We start from the raw sequence: 21151 nt of genomic DNA on the forward strand, positions 1-21151 counted from the left end.
GGCAAGCGACCTGCTAATGGCTTGCGATAAGCCATACCAACTTTGATGAAAAGATTTCGTGATATGAACGCACTAGCTATGACAACAGGGAGTACCATGTGATGTAAAAATGCAAAGAACACAGCTACAGGACTTTATCACGGTGATGAAACCAAGAAAAAATATATCTGAAACTGATCAGCTACCGACGGCCACACTGTGCTTAGACTACCCCCATACAACCGAGACCTCAGCAAGGGCGTAACGTAAGGGCCTGCAATGCAGGTGGGCCCAGGTCTTCAAGGGGAATCGCAGACACCTCACAAAAAAAAATTATATATATCCTAATTTTTAAATGATTACAGTAATGAAAAGTGATACCAATATATAACATTTTAGCTAGATCCTATTATGCACAATTTTTGCTGAACATTTAAATTTTATCACACATTTAATCAACAATACATAATGCCAATAAGAAGTAGGTATAGTAACACTCTCAATTCAGTTCCCAACGAGCTCTCTTTGTGGAAGGCTATCAGTTGTGATGTTTGATATTTTTCAAGGTTTATATAAAGAGTTTTTGATTTAATATTGTTCGTAAACTTTTCTGAGTTGTAATTGAATAAATTATTCTCACAGAGACTTTGGTATTGGTTACAGAGTATATATATTCGTAGTTACTGTAAAACGAAACCAATTTTATGTACGAACAAGTAAGTGATGTATGGTTCAGCAGCTTAGCCATTAAACCACGGATGATGCCAAATAAAACATATTAAAATTATATTTTAATAACCTTTCAATAGTGCATAATATCTATCTGCTGTAATTAAATTTATATTAGTTATCTGTAGGTTTTACATTTTATGTGTATTACATTCATTACGCACCTGGACCTCAGTCTGATGGTACTTACTGGGCTTAAAGTGAAATGGTACATTCGTGGTGCTACTGTTTTTAGTGACTTCAGTCTGAAGTGTCCTCAAGAGCTAACCAAAGAATGTAGTGGAAGACGAATGACTGGGGTTATTGACATGTCCAGAAGCTGGAAGAAGAGTACTGGTAGTGGAATAGGACTACTGAAGAGGTCATGGATGTAAGCGGTATTAGCAACCTGGATAACAGCAGCGACGGAGATTCTGGTGAATCATCACCCTCTGATGAAACTAGATACAGAGTTCGCTACACCTGTGTAAGACAATTCTACAGATTTTGTTTTCGTCTTAGACATAGTCTATAGTACGCGAACCTTTTCTTGAGCTCTAGTTCCCATTCAGCACTATGAAGCTCAGGGCTCAAGAAAAGGTTTGCATACTATACTTTAATCTGTTCAATTCAGTTTCATATTATCCCTGTCTGGCTGGATATTCCGTTATGGTAATGAAGTCCGTACAGCCAGTGACGCAATGCCGAGTGTCGGGCAGTGGTAAATAACTTTACTCCCTAAAGGGCCGAACGGCTTTGGGCGGATGAGCCCCTTTAGGTAGGCTGATGGTCCCCTCAGTGTAGGAAATGACAATGGAACCCATCACAAGTGTTTGGCCCAACGGCAAACGAGCGGAGAAGGAATCTGCGACTCTCATGGTTCGCAACGGTCGTGGAGGCAGAGGTCATGCCAGACAAACTAGCTATGAAGACGCACCTCAGTAGTACTTAAAGAGTCTGCGGCAGTTCATTGCAGTCTCTTGTGTTTGATCCTGCATGTCTCATTCCATATGTGGTGCAGGACAACTCCGAGAACACAGTGCGTGGGTCACTTCCTGGCAAGCTGAGATCCACCCTAAACAAATCCATGCCAGTGGCACTTCTTCCAAATTTCACTTACTACTTCCAAAGTCCAGAGACAATGGGATATGGATGGTGGGGGCAGGTTAAGGGGGAAACTGGAAGCCCCTAGTTTGGACCTGCACATTGGCAGCAGATGTGTGATGATCTTCTCTCTGAGACCCTGTGACTATTCAGGAATTCGGTCCTGCATCTGTGCTGGGCAGGCCTCTAGGATTTCCGCTGCCCACACCACATGGGGAAGGCCCTAAGAGAGCTGGGCTAAACATCGGAAGTCGCATCATATCCAGCTGGATGGCCGCAACCAGCGGGTCACCCCTCATGCGGTCAGAAATCAAAAGCAAGAAAGAAACACACTGAAAATTGGAACATGGAATGTGAGAACTTAACTTGATGTGTCAGATAATGACAGGCCTGAGAGAAGAACAGCTCTCGTTACCCATGAGCTCTCTAGACAACAATGATTTTGCTGCTTTGAATGAAAGCAGATTGTACACGGAAGGCAAAATTACCGAGTTTGGTTCAGGATATACCATCTTCTGGAAGGGAAAGTAGGAGCAATGGTGTGGGATTCACTGGGAAGACTAAACTGGTTATTGATCACCAACTTACTCACACTGCAATCAGCGAAAGACTTATGGCTCTCCGTATTCCACTCTCAGGAGGTACTTTTATGATGTTCACATTTGCCTATGCTCCAACCTTAGATGCTGATGATGTAAAGGATGAGTTCTACAATCAGCTGAGCACAACCATCACCAAGGTACCATCTGCAGATAAGGTCTCACTCCTTGGCGATTGCAATGCCAGAGTTGAGAGAGATAATCGGCTATGGAAAAATGGAATGGGTAAGCAACTAGTTGGCAATCGCAATGCCTACTGCTTCTCAGTCCATGTGCAGAAGATGAACTCTTTGTCATCAACACTCAGTTTTGACTGCCTAACCGCTTCAAGACCAGTGGATGCATCATCGATCCAAGCATTGGCACATTCTTGCTTACGTCATTACACAGCATTGTGATAAGAATGGCATACACATTACCAGAACAGAAAGAAATGCTGATTGCTGGACTGATCACAAACTCGTTATTTGCCAACTCAGGATCTCCATACGCCCTAAACCACCTAGGCATCTCCAAATCTTGACCAGAAGAAAGTTTAACACATTCAAACTTCAGGATGAATTCTTTGTAACAGAATTTCAGATTATGATCAATGTACAGCTAACAGTTAATTCAGTTAGCACAAATGGCATTCAGCAAGAATGGGCCACTTTGCAGAACATAATCACAAAGTCAGCCGAGGAAACCACTGGTTTTGTAAAGCAGAACAGACAAGACTGGTTTGACTAGGAAATGTATCTCATCAATGCAAAACGGGAAGCCTATCTATCCCATCTTCAAAATCCATCCTCCAACACGAAGAAAGCGCATTTCTTAGAATTTGAAAGAACATTTCAGACAAAGATAAGAGAAATTAAGAATACTTGGTGGCAACAGAAAGCTCAGGAACTTCAGAAACAATCTGATGTTCGGGACCTAAGGAAATTTTTTGCACGAATAAAAGAGCTGTATGGTCCATCTTACTCTTCAACAGGTACACTGAAAACTCTACCACTCTGACAGCCAGGAAATCCTGGGGGCATTTGAAGGAGCATTTCTCCACCCTTCTAAATCGTCCTTCCACTGCTGATGAAGACTTTCTTTGTGATGTGCCTCAACAGCCCGAACAACCACGGATGGCAGTTCCGCCAACTTACCAAGAATTCAGTGCAGCTCTCAATTATCTGAAACCCAGAGGGGCACCTGGTCCTCCCTCTGGAGTTAATTCAAGCTGGTGGTCAATCACTCAAAACTACAATTTTCACTCTCATCCTCATAATTTGAGAAGTTAGAGGTGTACCCAGCGAACTAAAAATGCCACTATCAACACAGTCTTCAAGAAAGGTGATCACAGTGTTTGTGGTAACTATCGCGGTATATCACTACTATCTATTGAAGGTAAAATTCTCGGAAGAATTCTGCTTAACCGCCTCCAGGTTATCCCTGAGTGTGTCCTCTCAGAGTGGGTTTTGAAGTTCCAGAGGCACAACTGATCTGATCTTCTGTGCAAGGCAACTTCACGAAAAATGCAGAGAGCAACAGAATCCTCTCTTCTTAGTCTTTTACGACGTGGAAAAGGCATCTGACTCTGTTCCGAAACCTGCTATGTGGACGGTACTGAAACACTTCGGCAGTCCTGTGTTTTGTTGATCTCGTTCAGGCCCTCCATGAAGGCATGACCGGATAGGTTTGCCATCAGGATAGGATCTTGGATGAATTTCCTTTTACTCATGGACTGAAACAGGGGTGTGTGCTTGCACCAATACCATATGCATTACATTTGGTTACCATGCTACACGAATCTTCTATGAACAACCCAGGTGTGGAGGTTAGGTATAGATTCGATGCAGGGCTTTTCAACCTAGCAAGACTTTGCTCCCAGAGGCTCACCGAGGTTACAGAGGTAACCAAAATGCTGTATGCAGATGATGCTGCTGCATCACCTACACTCACACCAGAGGAAATGCAGCAGTCGGTTAACTACTACAAGAGTGCATGTGATCGTTTTGGTCTCACCATTAACGTTCAAAAGACCAAGGTCCTAGCACAACCTTCACCAGGTACAACCCTTCCACATTTCAACATCTCAATATCAGATACTCCACTGGAGCAGGCAGACCACTTTTTGTACTTGGGTAGTATCATATCTGTACTCTGTAACTCTGAGCAAGATGTGGAGAAGAGAATTGGTGCTGCCCATGCAGCATTTGGATGACTATCACACCGGGTGTTCATGAATAAAGACCTGACCATGAAGACGAAACTCATGGTGTACCACGCTCTTACCACAACACTGATGTATGGTTGTGAAGCCTGGACCCTTTACCGATGTGACTTGAAAAAGCTTGAGCGTTTCCACCAGCAAAAACTTCGATCCATCCTTTGGATCAAAAGGGAAGACCATGTCAACAAGTTCCTGAGAAAACCAATATTTACTAACTGCTACAACTCCAGTTAGCAGATGACCCTGTACTAAGTGACAGCCACAGTCAACGACGGTAGCCAGAACAGAATGCAGAGAGAGCGCCAGTCACACTGGTGTCCTTAAAGACCCCACAACGCCAGTTGAGGGTTAAAGCTCTAAATGCTGGATTTAAAATGTAGCAGTACAGCATATATAGAGCAAGCCCATGCCCCCTTCTCTCACGCTGACAGACAAAATTATGCAAGTTCTTTCAAATAACCATTTCAATAATACCCTAAGAATATATTTACCTTGAGGAGTTGGCCTATGCTGTGCATAAGAGGATAAAGGCATCCGAGGGATTAACTTGCAGTCCAAGGCAGTTTTAAAGCAAGTATGTCTCTTAAAACTTTCAGTTGCTTTTATCTACCTTAAAACTTTTTCATTCCGTTGACATGCATAAAATGCTCCTTGCGACAAGGGTTCTTATCAGATTCGCCTGAAATTTTCAGAGAATGTTAACAGGAATTAAAAGTAGTGCTGCATTTTATTATCAGTTGAATATTACCTTCATATTTTTGCTCCTAACATAGCACAAAACCAGATATTTGCCAACTCAATGAATAATGAAAGAAACTGATATCTCCTATAGTTTATACCTGACTGAAAAATCCGGAGTTGTTCTTAAATATGAGTATTTTTGACAAGTCTACCAAATTATACATACATACATTATCATTATAGACTGTTATGCCTTTCAGTGTTCAGTCTGCAAGCCTCTGAGAATTTACTAAACATTGCCACAATCCTTGATTTGCAACTAGTGTTGTGGCCTCATTTAATTCTATACCTCTTATCTTCCACCGAAGTCCCAGTCTCATCCATGGCTGTGACAATAAGGAAGCTGCTGGGGTATGGGTGGTGCTGAGTAATGATATTCAGAGCACGACTAGTGCATCTGAGTGTTATGAAAGTGTTGCTCATAGGGTCAGTCGTGCTGCAATAGCACTTTCTGACCCAGTGAGGAAAGCAATGGCAAACTACCTCACTCCTCGTCTTGCCTAGTACGCCTCATTTTGGTGCTGCCATTGGTTTTTGCGGTTTCCTTATAACCGCATAACCTTTGGTGGTGCTATTTGAGGATCCAAACAGCCTCTGGGCTGATGACCTAACAGACAGACACCTCTTATCTTTAAATCGTTAGAAACTGAGGATAACCATAGTCGTCTTGGTCTCCCTCTACTTCTCTTACCCTCCATAACAGAGTCCATTATTCTCCTAGGTAACCTATCCTCCCCCATTCGCTTCACATGACCCGACCACCAAAGCCGGTTTATGCGTACAGCTTCATCCATCGAGTTCATTCCTAATTAGCCTTTATCTCCTCATTCCGAGTACTCTCCTGCCATTGTTCCCACCTGTTTGTACCAGCAATCATTCTTGCTACTTTCATGTCTGTTACTTCTAACTTATGAATAAGATATCCTGAGTCCACCAAGCTTTCGCTCCAGTAAAGCAAAGTTGGTCTGAAAACAGACCGATCTAAAGAATACTGCTGATCGCAACTGCGAGCTCACTGCATTAGCTTTACTATACCTTGATTCAATCTCACTATATTATCATCCTGGGAGAACACACAACCTAAATACTTGAAATTATCGACCTGTTCTAGCTTTGTATCACCAACCTGACATTCAATTGTTGAATTTCTTAACTACTGACATCAATTTAGTCTCCGAATGCCCAATTTTCCTACCATACTCATTGCACCTATTTTCAAGCTCCAAGATATTAGACTGCAGGCTTTCGGCACAGTCTGCCATTAACACTAAGTCGTCAGCATAGGCCAGACTGCTTACTACATTTCCACCTCACTGAATCCCTCCCTGCCATTTTATACCTTTCAGCAGATGATCCATGTAAACTACGAACAGCAAAGGTTTAACCCCTGTAAGTACCCTTAACCAAGAACTCATTCTACCATCAATTCTCACTGAAGCCCAATTGTCAACATAAATGCCTTTGATTGATTTTAATAATCTACCTTTAATTCCATAGTCTCCCAGTATGGCAAACATCTTTTCCCTCGGTACCCTGTCATATGCTTTCTCTAGATCTACGAAACAAACACAACTGCCTATTCCTCTCGTAGCATTTTTCAATTACCTGGAGCATACTGAAAATCTGATCCTGACAGCCTCTCTGTGGTCTGAAACCACACTGCTTTTCATCCAACTTCCTCTCAACGACTGATCGCACCCTCCCTCCCAGGATGCCAGTGAATACTTTGCCTGGTATAATAATCAATGAGATACCTCGATAGTTGTTGCAATCCTTCTTGTTCCCTTGCTTATAGATAGGTGCAATTACTGCTTTTGTCCAATCTGAAGGTACCTTACCAACACTCCACGCTAATTTTACTACTCTATGAAGCCATTTCATCCCTGCCTTCCCACTGTACTTCACCATTTCAGGTCTAATTTCATCTGTTCCTGCTGGCTTATGACAATGGAGTTTATTTACTATCCTTTCCACTTCCTCAAGCATAATTTCACCAACATCGCTTTCCTCCTCCCCATGAGTTTGGCTGTTTGCATCACCACCATGATGATTTCCTTTTACATTGAGAAGATGTTCAAAATATTCCCTCCACCTCTCCAGTGATTCCCTGGGATCTACTATGAGTTCACCTGAATTACTCAAAACACTGTTCATTTCCTTTTTCCCTCCCTTCCTAAGATTCTTTATTACTGTCCAGAAAGGTTTCCCTGCTGCTTGACCTAGCCTTTCCAGGTTATTACCAAAATCTTCCCATGACTTCTTTTTGGATTCAACAACTATTTGTTTCGCCCTGTTTCTTTCATCTACGTACCAATCCCTGTCTGCCTTGGCCCTTGTTTGGAGCCATTTCTGATAAGCCTTTTTACATTTACAGACTGCTCTCACTTCATCATTCCACCAAGATGTTCGCCTTTTCCCATCTTTACACACAGTTGTTCCTAGGCATTCCCTTGCTGTTTCTATTACAGCATCCCTGTATGCCACCCATTCACTTTCTATATTCTGAACCTGCTTACTGTCTACTGTTCGAAACTTCTCACTAATCATATAAATGTACTTCTGTCTAATTTCCTCGTCCTGGAGATTTTCTACCCTTATTCGTTTGCAGACAGATTTCACTTTCTCTACCCTAGGCCTAGAGATACTTAGTTCACTACAGATCAGATAGTGGTCGGTATCATTGAAAAATCCGCGAAAAAATCGTACATTCCTAACAGATTTCCTGAATTCAAAGTCTGTTAAGATATAGTCTATTATGGATCTGGTACCCCTAGCCTCCCATATGTAGCGGTGAATAGCCTTATGCTTGAAGAATGTATTCGTAACAGCTAAACCCATACTAGCACAGAAGTCTAGCAAACGCTTCCCATTCCCATTAGCTTCCATCTTCCCCACATTTACCAATCACCCTTTCGTATCCTTCAGTTCTATTCCCAACTCTCGCATTGAAATCGCCCATTAGCACTATTCTATCCTTGCTGTTGACCCTGACCACGATGTCACTCAATGCTTCATAAAACTTGTTAACTTCATCCTCATCTGCACCATCACATGGTGAATACACGGACACAATTCTTGTCCTAATTCCTCCCACTGACAAATCTACCCACATCATTCGCTCATTTACGTGCCTAACAGAAACTATGTTGCGTGCAATGGTATTCCTGATAAAGAGCCCTACCGCAGACTCTGCCCTTGCCTTTCTAGCGCCCGTCAAGTACACTTTATAATCTCCTATCTCTTTCTCATTATCTCCCCTTACCCGAATATCACTTACTCCTAGCACATCCAGATGCATCCTCTTTGCTGACTCAGCCAGTTCTACCTTCTTTCTTCCATAAGCCCCATTAATATTGATAGCTCCCCATCGAATTCCATTTTGTTCGCCAAGTTGTTTCCAAGGAGTCCCTCGCCTGTCAAATGGGAGTGGGACTCCATTACTCCCATAGGTCCGAGGCTTGCTTAAAGTGTTCTGAGCTCGGTAAATTCATGAAACAGGATGCTGCCCTACTTGCACATAGTCCAAGTGAGGATCTCTCCCCTAACGGGTTATGGACAACCGGTGAATTGTATAGTCCTAGCAGCCTGAGCACAAGGAGGGCCACGACTCAGAATATGTCCGAGATGCCCACTCCCATTCCATAGCAAATGGTATCCCGACTCTCAGGACCACTTACTAGGCCACTCAGCCGTTGCCCATGGTTCACGAACTAGGACGTGACTACAGTAACCCACAAACAGGAACCACTCAATTCAATCAATCATAAAATCAAGGTTTAATCCTCATTAAAATATGAAATGGTACACGTTTCCCTCCTTTCAAAGGGCATCATCAGCCATAGCATCACCTTAAAACCGAACCAGGCACCTATTTAAAATTTAAACTATGACTATTAACACTTTCAACACTACCATATTTTAACATGGATCCTGGCTGTGAACTGGGCCTTTTTGCTAATTTTTAACGCGTTATTATGGTACAGCGAAACATATTACATGCTTGATTTTTGTACCATATCAAGGTGTCAACCGTCCAAAATGAAGATGTTAATCAACAAGTGAATATCTGAAGTAATTTAATTATACTAGTCTTATGAAAGACATGAAAAAATAGTACAGAAATTTTTTTTTACATTGAGGTTATACCAATAAGCTTGCTCAAACAATAAAAAGTAATAATTTAATGCGACTACTTAGGCCACAAATAAACACAAATGCAGTGGAATAAAATATTTACCTATTTAGGTATAGTTTGTTTTCGTATGGTAGTCCTGAAAACATTGAACTATACACAGTCCTACTTTGCACTCCTTGCACCACCATCTACTCTCTTTTCTGACGTGCTTATCACTTTCCTTCTTGCCCCTCTCTGAGCATAGCTTGCAGTAACGAGTAGCTTTCACACATATGGAAAATTGTTGCAAAAAACAATAAATTTTGTGAAGTTTTACTGCAGACCACCAGTGCCACATGGAATTTCCCTTCAGTTTGCCCTGACGTTTCATTGCCGCTATTGTCGTACCCGTATATCTGTTAGTTTCTGTTTTTATATTTTTGATCACATCGTCACTAAAAAAACTACTGAAACAATCCATTTCGTCACTCCCCGCGCAAAACTGAGTAGAACCAGATGCCGACTGGAAGACAGGTAGCTGCGGTTGGTCATCTGTTTCTGACCATTCATCATCAGGTTCAGATAATCTAGCAGATGTTCCCGGCACAGGTGAATCATCAGTCTGCGTCTCTTCGTCCAAACGAAGAAGATAATCCCAAATTTCTAGGCGAAGTGTTTCTATCGTTTGTATTCGGAGTAAAATAATACAGCTAAACACTTACGTTCCAAAGTGACGTAATAAAGAAAAATCTTACCCGAACTATCGCTTGATACGTTATCCGGTTCGTAAGTAGGGTCGTAATCACTTTCATCCATCTCTGAACCCGCTTCTCCCGATAAAATATCACTATCAATGAGCCGGCGTGAAGACATGTTTACACAGTAACACAGCTGACAGCGTGACAGATTTGGCGCGCGCAGCGCACGGCATACCGAGTGCTTCGGTAGAGGTCACGGCAAGGAGAAAATACCCTGTTTATCGTTTCATTTCGAAATTCCCGAAAACTGCTGCATTCTGGTGGTCACTAGATGAACTATTACCTCCAACCAAGGGACGGAAACCGTACGTGATACATGCAGCTGGATATAAACACACGAGAAAATCACGCCCGTATCCCGTACGGGCATAGTGTGGAAAGTGTTAAAAGACATTGTGTACATATAAGAATTTAACTTTATATATAGTCGTTATGTAAGGAACGAGATTAGATGCGAGAAGCATTAACATATTGATGGGCAAGGCCATATTCAAATGTAAGATATGACTTAATTAAACTAAATGGTACAAATGACGAGTGGTGATCCAAGTTAAAATATTTTATAAGACTTAGGGCCGGTTCTACCATCTGCTGGTAAAGTGGCTGGCAGCTGCCCGGAAGGTAAACTACCTGGAGGTGTAAATCGGCTGGTACTTTGGCTTGCGTCCAACCACCTCCGCGCAAGCGCTAGGTAGCTACCCGGAGCTAGACACCGATATACGGAGTTGGCTAGACTGATTTTCAGCGATTTCTCACTTTCGAGTGTGGTGCTATCTATCGTCAGATGCATGAAACCCATTTCGATTGTCTTATTTCCCCTGTGCTTGCGTCTGCTGATTATCACCAAAAAGCCTAATAAAGGGAGTCTTAAGAGTTACGGACAACGATTCATGTCAAGTTTTCGTGATTTTAATCTATGATCTTCAATATCAATACCTAATTGGGATTAAAATCTCGAGATTACATTTTCTTACGCCAGTTATAACCTGTCATGTAAGGCAGCGTTTTTGAAAAGTATTCTCGTAGTAGATTGGTCAAGTCGCTCGCTCCGTAATAGAAGGTACGCAGGTTTTCATCGTATTTATAATTTACATTTTAAAATGTATTTTCGTTCCCTGCCGTTATTCTTAACTCTCTTTTACGCGCTTCCATATACGTATATACACACACACATCTTATTTACGGACGTATTGCTTTTGAGCATTCTATCTGCAGGCTTCTGTGAATTGATTAAGTATCTCTGCGATGCTCTATTTGCAACTAGTTCTGTGACCTTGTTTAGTTCCAGATACTTTCCATTTATTGATAAAGCATTTCATTTTAATTTTTAACTTTATGAAGATAAAGTTGGAAGGTACTGTAAATGTAAAGAACTAATCGGGATAAATATCCATTCATAGGAAGAGGAATTCGGGAATGGAATAGTTTCCAATTTCTTCGAAATAATTTACAAGACTATGTAAAAAACTAATAGGGAATCTGCTACCTGGGCGACAGTCCTATGTGCTATTAATCACAATATCACTTGCTATAAGTAGCATACATATAAAGCAATTTTCCTAGTAGACATAATATTGTGATAAGAACGTATGAAAATAGGCATACAGATTAACACAACGCTAATAATCGAAATAAAAAAGATTCTTCATAATAAAGACTCGAACCTGCACACTTTGTATTACAAAGCGAGCGTGTTAACCATTACGCTAGGAAACCACTTGAGTTAAGTAAGATACATAAAGTAATATATATCTCGTGTTCGAAAACTGAAAAAGTAGAAAATTAAAGCCCATTTGAAATGATTTCCAAATAAATTTTGATTTTATATCCTTTCAGAGTTTCTTTATGAAAGCTTGGCGTATAAAATGTGTTCCCTGCGCTACCGATGCGAGAGGCTGGTGTGACCGTTGCAACTAAAGGGAAGCATTAATGTTCAAAATCCTGCAATACAATATCGATCACTGTTACAGTATACTGCTTTCTTCAGTATACTAAGCTAATTTGAGTTGCACATCACCAGAAATACAGCTAATAATGTTCAGCTCTCAGAATTTGCCCGGCAGGTAAAGTCTTATCGGGCCCTCGAAGTGGCCAATAAATTACGCGCCGGGTAACGACGATTTATGCTGCCGGTAGCGCTACCTGGGAGTGGTCGGACGGAAACATCCTTTTACGCGGAGGGTAAATTACGCGCTACTTTACCAGTAGGTGGTAGAACCGGCCCTTAATGAGGAAATACATTCCAATGCAATGAAGTTTTGGCGTAATATTTAATCATATACTACGTTCTAGTGTCAGTTCTCATTTTAAAGGAGTTTATGTAAGTTCCAGTGTCTTTAGCTTGCAATGCGTGGAGATAGAAGTTACATTTTTTGTCGCAGTTCTAGTTACAAACTATTACTCAACTTTAAAATTGATGACAACTTGATAAATTTGTTGTGTCATAGGGCCATCTTCTTATGTTGTACTCTATTATGTTGTTGGTGTGCCTTGCAGTTGTTGTGGCATTCTGACTTAGCTTTTGGTCGAAAAGAGAGGGGGCGCATCAGATGTGTGTAAACTCTGTAAAATGGAGAAGTTTAAAGTTAACTAAATTGAAGAAATAAAAGAAAACAAGAGGGAGATAAACGAGTAATATAAGTACTGCGGTGTTGACACTTTTAACTCCGCTGGATGTTACCTTGTTGTGTGAAGGGTTTTTAGAGTACTGGTGGTCGCCGATGTTCTGCTTCTCGTATTGTAAGTATTGTCTTAGTGGAAGGGAGTGAACTTGAGAAGGCGGGGCTATGGGCTTGTGGGTTGCGTATGGGGAGGAGTTACTTGCATCTGGTGGGGAAGAGGGGCGTGATGTGTTTGTCAGCCTAGTGGGAGTGCTTATTGTTTTTGTTCTGAAAATTTAAAGAATTTATTATCTTGAAGATTTAACTTATAGAATAGGATTGGTATCTGTTCATAAAAGGGGCTTTTATTATCTATTGGGTCATTTATGTTTTGATCTGTATTGTATTTCTGGTCCAAAAAATTTGTAAAGGTTTTCAAACACTGTCATGAGTCTACCTTTATAGATCCTTTTTAAAATTTGAAGAACTGTGGTGAAAGTATGTACTTAATCTTTCATATGGTTACTAGTGGCTGAAAATTTGTTATATTTTTGAGCATTGAAGTGTTCAGCACATCTAGTTAAAAAAAAGTCTGTCCAGTTTGGCCAACATAAGAAAAATTGCATTCAGCACATTTAAGTCTATAGATGCCAGAACAAGAATATTTGTTGCTGATCGAATTAATTGTGTTATCACTGAAAAAAAATTTTGATTTAAGTTTTGAGTCTTGAAAGCAATTTTGATTTCATGCTTTAAGTGATTGGTAACTTGATGTATAATCGGATTAGTATAAGTGAAGGCTGCGTATTTTGGTTTGCTGGTTTCTACTGGAGAAAGGTTTGTGGCTAATTTCAATTTTGAAATCATTTAGGAATTGTATCCACTGAAGCTGACAATTTCTTTTATGAGGTTTAATTCTTTTTTTTTAGATTAACCGTCGAAATAGGTATTTTTAACCCTCTATAAACTAAGCTATAAAATGAGGCCTGTTTATGTGATTGTGGGTGGAAAGACCTCTGTTTTATGTTTATAGAGGAAAAAGGTTTTCTACAGATTTTGAAATCAAATTCGTCTGAGATTCTTGTGACTGTGATATCTACAAAGTTGACTGAACTATTGTTTTTGTCTTCTTGAGTGAACTCAATAGAATTATCTAAATTGTTTAAAAAAGTTAGGATATTATCACTATTGTTACATCTATTATCGATTATTGCCAGCATGTCATCGACGTAGCGAAGACAAAGACGCAATCCATTAATGTTTTTTACAATTTTGTTGTGTTCAAGGAGATTGGTTTTTATAATTTCTATAGTTTCCTTGACTGGAATGTTCGAGTACATATTAGTGATGTCGAAAGAAAGCATTGTGTAATTAGGTTGAAAAATGAATTTACTTTAAGTTTCGTAGAGGTCGATTGAGTTTTTTTTATGAGGTGTTCATTGTGGAATTTAAAGTATTTTTTAAAGAAATATATGAAGGAATTGTGAGGTTTTATAAGTTGGACTATTTCTGCTGTTGATGATGGGATGAATAGGGACATCTTTTTTATGTATCTTTGGCAGAGATCTGGCGGTGGGTAATTTAGGATTCATATTAATGAGTTTCTGGTATTCTTGTTCATTACATAAAAATGGTGAATTTTTACGAAGTGTTTTTAGATTGAGTTGGGTTTTCATGATGGGGTCTTTGGCGATCAGTTTTATCAGAAATGAACTCTTCTGTTGCCTCTGTCGGCTTTTGTTACTATGACACTGTTGTTTATTTTGGTTCTTAAATCATGAGTGTTTCAAAAGGGTAGAGTTACTATTATTAGCTATTTCTTTAACGAGGGTGGGTAGTTTCTTTTTACTTCGTACCCAACGTCGTTTTGTCTTTCTAAGGGAATTTGGTTGTCTATGTTCGATTCATCTTCCGCGACTGTGGTAATGATATCAACTTTGTGTGGGTTGCGCCAGTTATACTTTAGACGTTTGTTAAACAGACACATTTCACTGTCTGAAAATGTGGTGTCTGAAAGATTGATTGTGGTTGGGGTGTTGTTCAAATGGGAAATAATGGAAAACAATCTTCAGGGCTGCCGACAGTGGGGTTCGAATACTGGATACTGGCCGCTCTTAAGCGATTGCAGCTATCAAGCTCGATCATCAATATGTTAATGCTTCTCGCAACTAATCTACCTTCTTACATAACGACTACATATTAAGTTCAATTCTTATATGAAGGGCCTACACAATAATTCTTTTAATAGTCGTAGGTTAAATTTTAAATAGGAGCCTGGTTCAGTTTTGAGGTGATGCTATGGATGATGATGCCCTTTAAAAGGGGCGAAACATGTATCATTTCATATTTTAATGAGGATTAAACCTTCATTTTATGATTGTATTGAATAGGTTGAAGAGAAATAAATTTTATATTATTTAATATCAGCGGTATGTTCCGAGCTGTCAGTGGAGGAGACATAGAATGACATTAGTAGACAAATAAGTTTAAGTGGTATCTTTAAAAGAAGATAAAGCTGGAATTGAACAGGACAAATGTTCTTTTGTAGGAAGAGGAGTTAGGGATTGGATAACTTACCAAGAGAGATGTTCAATAAATTTCCACTTTGCAATCATTTAAGGAAAGGCTAGCAAAACAACATAGGGAACCTGCCACCTGGGCGACTGCCCAAAATGCAGAACAGTAGTGACTGATTTGACACGGAGTAGTTTCCATTAGACTTATAAAAATAAAACATCTGTCAATAACTTTGCAACCAATTAACGAATCAACTCCAAATTTTTCGTGGGGCTGTATCTTATTAATATATGCTTGTGTTTTAAATTTGCTTTTGGTAAGTGATAAATTGTAGAAGTTCAAAATTTCAGTCATGACTCCCCTTAAAGTTCATACCGGGTATTTCAGCTTCACAGGTAAATGGTGCAGATGGAGTAAAGCTTTTTCCTCCTCCTTCGTGACAAATTAACTGCACATTTTCGACGTCCCTCTACCTTCCTAATATAATGTTACGAGTGGGACAGACATAATAATGTGCAGCATGGCCCTCTATAGAAGCTGCGACACCACTGCAGCGTGACTATACAGTTTTCATTCACAATGATATTTTATTTCATAATTTATCTAATTTTGAAGTGAAAAGTTAATTTCAACCATGGATGTTATCAAGGTGTAATTGGTAAGCCATACAGTAGTGATCAGGAGAATAATAGTGAGACTTCAGGAGACGATCTTCTTCCTACTGAATCTGATCCTCATGCTTCCATTATTGGAAATATTCCCTGTGCTCAGTACGCAGGGATAACATTACTTTATGGAATAAGGTGGATGAGATGAAATCGTCATGTACTGTTGCCAGTGTGGCCCTTCCACATCTTTATCACCATGCTTGACACTGGTGGCATTAATGCCCAGGTTAGGTGCAGCACCACAAAACAAGTGACCCAAAGGAAATTCCTGAAATGTCTGGCACTGGAGCTTATGAAGCGCCCATATGATTGCAAGGACATCAGCACACAGCATTCATGCTCATTTATGGATCAGCATAAACAAGTGCCTCAGACTTAGTCGGAGGTAAGTCTGCGCAAACCACTCTCTTCAGACATGTGTGTGTGTACGGCCGATAAGTCTGCCGACAAAAAGTCTGCAGGCAAGTCTGACATTCTAGTGCTGCTTGAATTCAGCCGGAAACTTCGCGACGAAAGCGCTATCTCAGAGTTGCGGCAATAAATGTAAACGTGGTAACCTACAAATATGAAAACTGAATTTTTTTGTGTGTGTGTCTTCATGCAGAACACTACATTATGTCCAAATAACTATTCTTCTATACCGACTATCTAATTTCAATCCGTATGATATATATTTTTTCAACCATCCAAATCACAATCTTAAACAGAAAACATCATTTAGTCTGAGCGTGTGTGGGCAACTGCATACTTCAGAATTACCTCCCAGAGGCAAGTCTGTGCAGGTAAGTATTCCAGAAGTCTGCACGTGTATGGGGCCCTTACTGCAGAGACAGGGTAGGAAATGTGGGTTAGAATGACAGCTCATATAAGCAAATGTATTATTTTGAATGTTCTTACTTAAGTAATCTTTTACAGATAATTGTTGTATGTGAGAAGTAATCTTTGTATTCAATGATATTTTATAAAGTTAAAATTAAATTCGTACCCCTCTACATCATTCCCGACCAGTTATACTAAATCTAAACAAATCTATAAACAAAATCATACTGGAAAACGTAATAAATTGAGGGAGAGCGCTATGCTCACATCTCCATTCTATGTCGACCAATGGCGGGTTAATGTAGAAATGTTATCTAGATAATCAGTCCAGATAAGCTCTCTTCACAAGAGCTTGATAAAAACAGTATTTTTCTTTTGTGACTCACAAAAAAGAACTACAGAAATAAAAAACTACTAGGCCTGCCTCGAAAATAAAATAATGTACGTACTGCGAAATCCCCAGCTGAAGACTCAAAATAATAATGTTATTGATTTTAAGTTCCACTGACTACTTTTACAGTTTTCGGAGACAACGATGGAGGAATTCTGTACCGCAGGAGTTCTTTAATGTGCCAATAAAGCTACCGACGAGGCTGACGTATTTGAGCATCTTCAAATACCACTGGACTGAACCAGGGTCAGACCTACCAAGTTGGGCCCAAGAAGGCCAATGCTATACTGTCCAAGCTATTCAGCCTGGCAGCTGAAAACTACATGCGCAAAGAGATAACTATAGAATTCCACAGCAAACTACTTTTAATTTCAATAACTAACAAAAAATTCATACATCTTCATTATAGACTGTCATGCCTTTCAGTGTTCAGTCTGCAAGCCTCTGTGAATTTACTAATAAAATGTTCTGAGTGTGCTCGACTAAAATTCTGTGAAGCAACATGCTACCCTTACTTATAGTCCTCTCCGTGTAAGGACGTACCCTAAGGGTGCAACCTTACCCTTTCTCCCCTGTAATATTAAGATATTGATTTATGGTTACTTTTCTTGCTGTTGGGTCTTTCAGTGTCGGTAACCATACAGTTTAGGGACCCTACTTGCCGATACGACGTCTTACATTTACCGTTAATCTGGCACGTTGGCAACGTTCAATCACTGCTCCAGCGTGAAGTGCGTGTTGCCACCGCATCGCCGTTAAAGTCACTAGTGATACATTTGCGAGAATATTTAAAGCATATTTTCTTTTTCTGTGGGATTGTAAATCTATTTGGCTAACACCAGGTAAGTAGGATTGTGGCATGTTCGGATAATGCATTTAATAATATAGTTTGTGTGAAATGATGAAAGTGCTCAAATACGCCAGTCTCATGTCTAGATCTACCGGTACATGAAATAACTCTTGCGGGACGAAATTTTGGCAGTAGAACTTGTAACATTATTATTTTCAAATCCGCAGTGAACTTGAAAGCTGACCTAAATTCCGTTCACGGAGCTTGGCACATTAGTATTCCTATATGTTTCCTGATAAGCTTGAAGATATAACCAGCCTGCAGGCTGAAAATATGCCCAATAATCTCTCTCCTTACTGGTTACCGGTATTGAAGAGAGAAGGAAATATTCGCGCAAAAGAAAGGGAAGTCATTGGATGTCTGGAACTTTCGAAAATCACACTGCAAAGACTTATTAAATAAATTGCATCGTTTAACACGCCCCTCTTTTCAAGAATATGGTTATAGTACGCCTACTGTATATCAAAATAAAGACAGATAATTTAAGTGAGAAAGTGTGTTTATTTCCTTAATTCCTCATTGAGGAGATATTCATAATTATCTTGATTTATTTCATCTTATCTTTTATCATTTACTAGGGTAAGGAAACAATCATTATCGGTGTTTACATTGAGGTTAGTTTGTTATGGTTATGTCTGATGATTTTAATATGTAACCAGGCAGGTTGGCAGCAGTGATCAGCCATTACAAAAAAGAGAAAAGAAGAGCATCGGGCGGCGATATTTACTTTCTGGGGTATTTCCTTACGTGGCAATTACTATACACATAGTCCAACTGAGGATATCTCCTGTAACAAGCTAAAGGACCACCGGTGGATTGCATAGTCTTAGCCACCTGAGACAAGGAGGGTCATGATTCAGAATATGTCCAAGATACCCTCTGGTATCCCGACTCTCAGGACCACTTACTAGGCCACTCAGCCGTTGCCCAGGGTTCAGGAACTAGAACGTGACTACAGTAACCCACAAATCCATAATTCTACTATCAAGTCAGCAGGAGAGGTCAGCTAAGGCAGATAACACTAGACCAATGGGGGAGCTAAACTGAGGTCATAACCTGTATAGTAGATTTCTTAGCAAATTCAGACTATGGTACCAGAATGCAACAGTGATATCCAATTACCATACTTACGAAATTGGAACAGACTGGATTCCAGTACAACTGAACAATTCTTTCAAAAAAAAAAAAAAGTACAATGGTAGAGGCGAGGAGCATTCACACAACTTACGATCATCCTTTTAACTGGGTGTGAAGTAGGAAGAATCGATTATTACTGACCAACTGCTCAAAACAAATTATGGAGGTAGAGGGTATTCTCAACTTAAAATTCATTCCTTTCAATCCACCCAACAAGTTCTCGTCTGACACTACTGTCACACAAGCAAGGCTGAAAAAGCCTTGTAATGAGAAAGAAATCCATTTCATTACTTCCATGAGGAAATCTCAAGCCTTCAGTCATGGAAACCTAAGAAAAAAGCAGATTATGTTAATAAATATGTACAAAAGCAATTGTGGGAAAGTTCCTACAGAAACAGAGGTCGTCTTTCCAAGAAGAAAACCTACATCGGGTTTCAAAATTTGTTCGATTCCCAATTACGACGTACATAAGCTCTATTTCCACTGCCGTGATATAAAACATACCACAATACCAGCATCCAATGAACACACCAGCACTAGAAGGCCTACATTATAACAGCTTCAGCCAAAATCTTTTTTCCTACCACTGTCAAGTTTACTACGACATACAATGTTCTCAATTACAGCTTAACAAGAAATATATAGTTTTAAAAAAGTGTGGTTAAGTAAATAATACTTACTTCTTCTCCGTTGTCGGTCTCCTTGCCGTTCTTACCGTTGCCAGATTTATTTTTCGCCATCTCCTACAGAATAAACACAATAACGTATATTAAATCATTTACATACCAGCATCGTAAAAGCTTCAACCTGTCACTTAAAAAATCATCTTCGCACTAGCTTGACGTTAAGAAATTAAAGCACGACCCGATGACACGGCGTCATTTCAAATTCGGTTCCTTCAAACTGAATGAAATATTGGAATATTCTCTGTGAAGGACAAACGTAATACTACTAATTATAATCACATAAACTCTCAAAGAATTAATCTTTGCGATTCGTTACCTTCTCTTTCTTCAATTTATTTGGCATCTTTAAACACTCCAGACATACAAGAAAGTCTTCCAATTATACTGTAAAAGATCTACGCTATTGGTTAGTACCAATCACGTGGTTAACACCACAGACTTCATATCAAACGAATACAAACTTCAAGATTTCTAAAAAAAGATATAAGTTACAAGTTTTCGTAGACACACACCACTTTTCCATTATAATAATCAACGAGCTAGAAAGATGACTACTCGTTGATAATAATCGATAGGGACGTGCTGTGAATAAACAAAAGCAAATTAGTAATTAAAACACCAACTTTACCTGAAAGCAGATGTTCGCCCTTTTTGAGCGGGAAGAACAACCATTTAATGAGCGAATAAAATAAAATATACTAGTACTTATAATGACTCATAGGCTCGTACAGAGGAAAGTTATGGGCAATTTTGCGAACTGAGCTCAGTCAATTAGGAGGTACAAATAACAGGATGAAATGTACATAGATTGTTGAATTAGTGTGGAGAAAGTATGCCTACAAAAAGTAACATTCATTCATGTTTTTTTTCAATTAACTCTCTCCATGCCGGTGATTCCAATTGGAATCACTAACTTACATATCTTCTGTGAGTTTACTAAGTAACTTCTTAGCCAGATATCTTTTACTCCTTGGAAACTTTGTTATCATCTGTAGAGTTTGGTCAACCCAACGACATGCACAAGCATTTGTATCTAATGGCAGTGTACGCTGTGCTGTGACAAAATTATCTACCGGTTCTTGATTTGTGATTTTCTACACATCTTCTACAGGTGAAGTTAGAAAAATTATTGCAATTTAATTTGTAGCTTCTTTTTTTATTAACAGCATCTTATGTGACCATTATTTCATAATTGGGAATGATTAAGATATATTGATCAGAGGTTATGATTCCAATTGGAATCAATGGGCGTTTCTGATGTGCGGTATTCTAATTGA

General features: G+C 39.6%; 1 protein-coding gene across 3 annotated transcripts in view; it reads right to left on the minus strand.

The window, feature by feature from the left end:
• LOC136863938 (serine/threonine-protein phosphatase 2A 56 kDa regulatory subunit delta isoform) overlaps positions 1 to 20369 on the minus strand; it is a 766800-nt gene extending 746431 nt beyond the window's left edge. For 2 of the 3 annotated variants that reach the window (XR_010859229.2, XM_067140384.2), the window contains exons 1-2: positions 20191 to 20369; positions 19869 to 19931 (exon numbers count right to left, since the gene is read on the minus strand). Coding sequence is in view for 1 of the 3 variants with exons in the window: in XM_067140384.2 (XP_066996485.1) it covers positions 19869 to 19931; positions 20191 to 20217 (90 nt within the window). In the remaining 2 variants the exon portion in view is untranslated. The remainder of the gene's footprint in view (positions 1 to 19868; positions 19932 to 20190) is intronic. The other variant, XM_067140386.2, reaches the window with a different exon arrangement.
• Positions 20370 to 21151: the final 782 nt, after the last annotated feature.

The sequence above is a fragment of the Anabrus simplex genome, chromosome 2, assembly GCF_040414725.1.
Source record: "Anabrus simplex isolate iqAnaSimp1 chromosome 2, ASM4041472v1, whole genome shotgun sequence".
NCBI lineage: Eukaryota > Metazoa > Arthropoda > Insecta > Orthoptera > Tettigoniidae > Anabrus > Anabrus simplex.